Consider the following 7,740-nt stretch of genomic DNA (forward strand, 5'->3'; position numbering starts at 1 on the left):
GTTTTTTGGAGGGGAAACTGGGAAAGGAGAAATTTACATTTAAATAAAGAAAATATCTAATAAAAAATAATAAAAAATATAAAAGTATGATGGCTGAAATAAAAAAAAAAGAATCATCATACAATTCAACATTGATATGGAGCCAAAAAGAATTTAAAAACAGAGTTCAGATGTGCATTTGGACACTGAAAACATCATTACTCTTACAGTCAAAAGGTGGAAGAAGCTGTCCATCAGCAATAGAAGGGATATGTACAATGGAATGCTATTCAACCTTTTGCAAAGGCTCATTTTGACACACTTCCCCATATGAATAGCAGTCACTATGCTAAGTGAACTTAACCAGTCAGAACAGGTGTGGTGGTTTGAATATGCTTGGCCCAAGAAGTAATACTGTTAGGAGGCATGTTCTCACTGGAGTAGATGTGGCCTTATCAGAGCAAATATGTCACTGTGGGGGTGGGCTTTGAGAGACTTTTCTCTTAGCTGCCTGGAAGCCAGTCTTCTCCTGTTTGACTTCAGAACAAGGTGTAGAACTCTGAGCTCATGCCTCTAGCACCATGCCTGCCTGGATGCTGCCATGTTCCCACCATGATGATAATGGACTGAACCTCAGAACCAGTAAGCCAGCCCCATTTAAATGTTGCCCTTTATAAGAGTTGCCTTAGTCATGGTGTCTCTTTACAGCATTGGAAACCCTAACTAAGACAACAGGACTACTTATGTCAAGTATCTAGAATTGCCAACATCCTATAAACAAAAAGAATGGTGGATTAGGACATCCACAGAGTCTAATTTAAGTGTGCAACTATTAATCAGAAATGGGCTGATCTATCTTTTAGTCAATTTAACAACAAAATTATGCAAATTGAATTTCATTATACTGTATTATTTCCACCTAAAGTAACATGATGGATTGCTACAGAACACAATGTTCACATTAGGTAATCTTTCTATGGATGCTTGTTCAGGCACAGCTATTCCATCTTTGTTTAGAAGCCCTTGGCTCTCTTTTTCCCCATAGCAATGCTGTCAGAAGTACCTTCCATCTCCTTGCGTATGCTGTTGGGCACGGTCTCCAGCAGAAAGTAGAGTCTGCTCAACTCCATGCTTTCAATCTCCAGCAGCTCTATTGTGTTTTTCCGCATTTCTTCCTGGAAAAAAAAATCAAATTGCTTTTTTAAAAAAGATAACATAATGAAGCAATCATGTTTCCTTCCTAAGACAGGGTCTTTCTGCTTGGGAGTCGAAACGTCATGAAAAATGTAAGTGGAAGGAAGGAGCAGCTTGAAGGGTCCCATGAATTCACCCAAGGGATTCGGAAGTGAGGCTATGTGGAATGATTGCATTCTTGTATATAGTTATGTAAAATATATAGTAATGAGTTGCTTATCTATGGATTTGAGGTTTCTTACTTTACAGCCCTTTCTACCTTCTCAGATTCTTGTTAAGTAATAGATTTTTACCATTTTTAAGGTTAAATAAAGACTTTACTCTTTCAGCTGAGAAGGCATTTTTGCCACCATCCGAAGCTGCCAAGTTGATGTGTCCAGAGGGAAATTTGGGAACATTTCTTTAATCTGACTTCCTTAGGGGCAGGCCTATATAAGAAAAGAATATCTCATGTTCTATAATGTAGTTGTCTGCTTTGGTGAGAGAGATGTTAAGCAACTGGCTACCATCCGTGAAGGGAATTGCTTATAGGAAGCTGAGTTACTTGGGGCCATACTTCGCCCTGCCCAGTGGTGTTGGTTGCTGCTTGACTGGTTGTTGGTAGGTTGGTTGGCTGGTGTAACCATTGCTTACGTATTATGTAAGCATTTGCTCACGTGGCCCACCCACTATTACCTGGGCTCTCTCAGCATACCTGTGGCCTTTTCTAATTGGGCTTGTCTTTATCTTTAGCACATGCTCCATCACTCAGTTTTCTGCAGGAAAAACTGAGCAACAATTTGAACTAACATTGATTGGTAAATTGAAGAAAAAAAATTTTGTTTTGTTTTGTGTTTTTCGAGACAGGGTTTGTCTGTGTAGCCCTGGCTGTCTTGAACTCACGCTGTAGACCAGGCTGGCCTCTAATTCAGAAATCCACCTGCCTCTGCCTCTCAAGTGCTGGGATTAAAGGCCTGTGCCACCACTGCCTGCTCAGAAAAATACTTTTTAACTCAGGGTAAATATTTTTTTCTGTCCACCTATTTAGGCAACTTGAACAGGGTCACTCCTAAATTAAAGGTTAATACAGGTATAATTGAAAGTAAAAAAAAAAAAAGAGTAAATCTTAAAGATAATGCAATACCAGTTTTTTCACAGCCACAGTAATGTCCTTAAGAAAGGTCTTAACTTCTTCATTGCACGTGAAATAGTCCCCTTGCAGAGATTTTTCTGGAAAACAAAAAGATTAGAAAATTAAGATATCTTACATATTTGTTCAAATGCTACTTGGTTCACCCTTTGTGACCCAGTTCAAATGTTGAAACTTAGACTATTTTGAATGTCTATTGTGTTCTGAATTTCCTTTTAATGTTTTCTCTTGCATAGTGTACACACACATACATATGCACACACACCCATACATGCACACACACATACACACAAAATCCTTAAAGAAAATCTCTCATTAAATTCATCTTGGTAGATATACCCTATGAGAGGAAGAGACTTCAATAAGATGAAATATCAATAAATAATTGCAAATGAGAAAAAGCTAACATGTCTGGAAATGTAGGTTTAAAATGGTTTATATCTACACACACACACACATATATATATATATTCATTATATATGTATTTATATATTGAATTACATAATAAATATATTTATATTCATTATATAATTACATATATATAATGAATATAAAATTACATTGTGCCAGAAATATACCACAACTCACTTTAGTTAAGGAGTCTTTTGTGTCATGTAAACATGAAGCAAAGACTGGGACTGCACATTCCCAAATGGGTAGTTATGCCCTTAGCCTTCCATCCCTCCCCCCTTGTTCACAGATGTACTCAAAGAGGTCTCCTTCCCCTTAACCTCTTTAAGCAGCGAGTACTAAGAATAGAACATTATGAAATATAAGCAAAGATAGTAAAGTCAAGATATATACTGAATAAGAGTGGCAAGAAAGAATCAAAGGCAAAGAAGCAAGAAGAGAAAGAGACTGAAGTTTCTAGGCCTGTCCCGTGTGTGAGAGATCAGTTTCATGTGCTTTGTTGTGATTTATCTACATCATCCAACTCTTGTTTTTCTCTTTTACACTGCTAAGAGCAGAAGTTAAGACTTCCTTCATGCTAGACAAGTGATTTATCACTGAGTCACAACCCAGAGCCCTGTACTCTCAAAATGTTTTTATGACAGAGAATGATTCTCCACATGGTATGTACTCACTGATAAGTGGATATTAGCCCAAAAGCTCAAAATACCCAAGATACAATTCACAGACCACATGAAGCTCAATAAGAAGGAAGACCAAAATGTGAATACTTTGGTCTTCCTTAGAAGGGAGAACAAAATACCCATGGGAGAAGTTGTTACAAAGACAAAGTGTGGAGTAGAGACTGAAGGAAATGCCATCTAGAGACTGGCCCACCTGGGGACCCATCCCATATACAGTTACCTAACCCAGACACCATTGTGGATGCCAAGAAGTGCTTGCTGACAGGAGCCTGATATAGCTGTCTCCTGAGGGGCTCTCTCAGTGCCTGGCAAATACAAAGGTGGGTCCTCTCAGCCAACCATTGGACTGAGCACAGGGTCCCCAATGAAGGAGCTAGAGAAAGGACCCAAGGAGCTAAAGGTGTTTGCAGCCCCATTGGAGGAACAAAAATATGAACTAGCCAGTACCCTCAGAGCTCCCAGGGACTAAACCATCAACCAAAGAGTACACATGGTGGGACCCATGGCTCCAGCCACATATGTAGCAGAAGATAGCCTTGTGAGACATCAATGGGAGGAGAGGCCCTTGGTCCTGTGAAGGCTCTATGCCCCAGTATAGGGGAATGCTAGAACCAGAAAATGGAAGAAAATGGGTTGGTGAGAAAGGGGAGAGGGGAGAGGATAGAGGGTTTTCAGAGGGGAAACCAGGAAAGGGGATAACATTTGAAATGTAAATAAAGAAAATATCTAAAAAAAAATAAAAATTAAAAAAATAAAATGATTCTCATAGTATAGATGAGAATCTAAGACTTGCCTATGACTTTTGAGGTTATATTTTATGTGCAAAGCCCAAACATATGATTAGAACCAACCAGTAGGATTCAAGGGCCCATACACTTATAGCCATTTCAGTAGAATGAATTGTAACATCTGCCCCAGTTCCAGGGAGCGTGGACTCTCCTACAGAAATATACTCTGTATAGTTATGTATTTTGAAGCATGTATGCTAAAGAGGCAAGCATGTACTGTCTCCTTTCGTTTTTTTTTTCCTTTATGGAAAAAGTGAGCACATATTTGTTATTGCTCAAAAATAAGGCTTGAGATTTATAGACTTTCTAACTAAACTCAGAGCAAGAAATCTTTATATTTATAGATAACTTTAGTTGTAGCTCAAACTTGTCTTCAACTTGCTATTAGGCTGAGGATCGAGAACCTTGGCCTTTTGATCCTGTTGCTTCCACCTTACAAGTGCTGGGATTCCCACACCCAGGTCAAGGAGTGCTGATGAAGTTTCTTCCTATGAAGAACTTCCAAGAGTTCTGTGACATATTATCTCCCAGACATGATCATACCGCTCCCAGACTCTCTGCGGCTACGGCCACCTGGACAAGACCTGCACAAGTGGAGACAATGGGCTCAGTCATCATTCTAGATCCATCACTAATGGACTCTGTGTAAGTGGGAGGTGGAGAAACGAGAAATAATAAAGGTGGGAAAAGGATGCTTTAGGGGTGTTGAGAGGGGCTGGAGAGAGGTGTGAGGGATAGGTATGATCAAGACACTATGTATACAAGTACAAAAGTGTCCAAGAATAAATAAAAGACACACTAATGAACAGAGCTTTCCAAGTCTCCAGATGTTATTAGCATATGCAAATATTTGTGCATAAGTAACAGGGTTAAGTGGATGTGTTGATCTAGAGATAATCATGAAGAGAATTCAAGGTCCAAGTTCTAACAATGACCTTGGCTACACATGGGTTAATTTGTGTCATTAACGACTAACATTTTTCCATGGAAATACTTGCCTCTGCTTATCCAATGAGAAGGGTGACATTAAATTCAGTCCTCTAAGAAGGTGAAAGAGAAATCACTGTACCTGGGGCACATTCACAGAAATAGCTATGATTATTTTGAAGCAATACAAGGATCTTAGTGAAACAATGAGACAGCTTGCTCTAAAGGCCCTAAGTGCCTTTGTGCTCAACAAGAAATGCCCTTCTTGGACTAACCGATTATGATTTCTAACGGAATAGGTGTTACATTTGTTGAATGGCGTGACCAGAATGCCTAAAAGAATCAACTTAGGGAAGGAATTTTTATTTGGCTTAGGGTTTAGAAGGTTCCAGTCCATTGTGGTAGGGAAGGCATAGCAGAGGAACCTTGGTTCACTGCAGCAGGGGCTTGAGAAAGATGTTCTCAAGAACCAGAAAGATAGCAGAACTAGAGGGTGGTTAAAAATCTTCAAAGTCCCCACACATTTTGCTCAGTGACAGACTTCTCTCAGCCAAGCCCTACCTTCTAAAGATTTCACAGCGTCCTAAAATCAGCCCAACAGCCAGGAAATAAGCTTGTACAACAGGAGCCTGTGGGAGACCTCAGAGTCAAAGAGCATACAGTGTGTTAGCCTGATTCTACAAAAGATAATTTTTGGTTCAAATTTCCCAAACGCTCTCTTTTATTTACCTTTCTTTGCCTATTACAACAAACAGGTGTCTCTTAAGCAGTCCTTTTCCTACTTGTCTTTTAAGGTCTTCAGTTTTTCATGGTAAAGGCTTGAAGGTGTTAAACCCATGAAGGAAAAAGAAGAGGCTTAAGTGGAAAGCAGACATGCAGGTCCCAGTTGATGGCATGGTACACCCGGTGGTTATAGCAATTCATCAACCCAGACGCGCTTGAGCAAAAGCTATGAACACTTAGCCTCTCCCTGTCGCCCATCTCCACCACCAAGGAGGAACAGAAGGCTAGACCCCGGCCAGGGATGTCCTGGGTTTCAGGAGAAGAGTGTCTGCTCAGGCTCCTGCCAAGAGCCAGACAGACCACCATCTCCAAGGGGGGGCGTGGCTCCTGGCCTTGGCCTCCGTGGAACTTCTCACCTACAACTAAGAGCTGCTCTAGCGCCTTGGCCGCTACAGAGGAGCCCAAGGTACTGGGGAAGGTGCATCGCTCCAGGGACAGGCTTGTGGAGACCGAGGCTGGCCGCACCAACTTCTTGTTGACAAACCCTTGGTCGGGGGTCCAGGAGCGCACGGCCATCTTGTTTGTTGATGCTGTCAGCACCGACCGAAGTGAGAGGACCACTGTTGCCAGGGCAACGACGACGCTGACGTCTCCAAGTGTCCCCTTGTGGCCCCCATCCGAGGTGGAAACCTCCTTTGGCTTTCTAATGTTACCCTCAAAGCCTAAGTGGTCCTTGTTGGATGACTACTCAGCAACTCTTTCCTATTCTTACCTTTCTTACAGACTGCTTTTAGGAATCACAAGGACCACGTCTGAATGCCTCTGGCCTTTCTGTAGAGTAGCTCTCTTAATCTGCACAGTGACTTGTAAAGACAGTCTTAAAGATACCATTCTACAGAGGAGGAAACTGAGGTTTCAGTGACTAAGTGAATTTCCAAGGTCACAGGAAGACAACAGTGAAGAGTCTGTTGAATCACTCCACCTGGTTTTTACTCTCCTCTATTCTGTTCCTGAGCACATTTTGCTTTTTATCCATATGCGAGCTATTTGATGGCCTGCCTTGACTAATGTTTTCCTGCATCTCCAGCATCAGGCTCAGGGTTGAGCGTGATGATCAATTCTGCCTATCTAGAGACTAACAAGGCAATTGAACCCCCTCCCCCCCATATAAGGTTTCTTTGCAGGCGATGAATCTGAAGTCTTGCTGATTGTAATATCATTATCATCTAACTATCCACTGGTGGTTATGTTTTCCATCCTGTTCTGAATCCCTCTCCCGTGACCCATTTAACCACTGCAGTCCTTTGAGGTGAGTATCTGGGTCCACATTCCAGGGAACACCCTGAGCCTGCCATAAGCCATCATGCTACAATGCCTGAAAGAGGCCTCAACATATCAACAGTGGAAAGAGCTCCAGAGTCTTGACTTTTCTCATCCAGGCGAGGTTTATCCAGTCTGGGGGCACTGTCATGGGTACTTTCTTTTTGCGAGATCTGGTCTAATCATATTCAGATCTATTCTTGCCTCTCCGTGTTCTCCACTTTGGAAGGCCCATTCCCCAAACTCTCTTGTAGATTGGTATCTGGGTAAGTTCAACCAATAGGAGCCACTAGGAAGAATTAAGGTGAAGAAGCCATTCTGCTACTGCCCAGGGGAGGACTCATTTCTGCCACAGCAGACTGCAGGTCAGTAGGTTTGGGGCCCGAGAGTTGGCAGGAGAAGGTTCCAGAACTCTGACAGTTTGCAGATCCTCCACACATGGGGGTGTGGGTACCATACATGGTGTTGGTGGTTTTCTGACATTCCCTCCTTAGCTTCTATTCTCTTTGTAGCACATTCTTTTGGTGAACTTCCTTTCTGGAATTACAAACATTGAACCATTCTAATCTGATCTTCATCTTCATC

At 41.7% G+C, this 7,740-nt stretch overlaps 1 protein-coding gene across 1 annotated transcript in view; it reads right to left on the reverse strand.

The window, feature by feature from the left end:
- Ccdc175 (coiled-coil domain containing 175) overlaps nucleotides 1-6,458 on the reverse strand; it is an 87,462-nt gene extending 81,004 nt beyond the window's left edge. Inside the window, exons 1-3 of the mRNA XM_031355857.1 lie at nucleotides 6,252-6,458; nucleotides 2,297-2,382; nucleotides 1,043-1,154 (exon numbers count right to left, since the gene is read on the reverse strand). Of these exons, the coding sequence (XP_031211717.1) occupies nucleotides 1,043-1,154; nucleotides 2,297-2,382; nucleotides 6,252-6,411 (358 nt within the window). The 5' untranslated portion in view covers nucleotides 6,412-6,458. The remainder of the gene's footprint in view (nucleotides 1-1,042; nucleotides 1,155-2,296; nucleotides 2,383-6,251) is intronic.
- Between the last annotated feature and the right edge of the window lie 1,282 nt (nucleotides 6,459-7,740).

The sequence above is a fragment of the Mastomys coucha genome, unplaced genomic scaffold (genome assembly GCF_008632895.1).
Source record: "Mastomys coucha isolate ucsf_1 unplaced genomic scaffold, UCSF_Mcou_1 pScaffold6, whole genome shotgun sequence".
In the NCBI taxonomy this organism is placed as follows: Eukaryota; Metazoa; Chordata; class Mammalia; order Rodentia; family Muridae; genus Mastomys; species Mastomys coucha.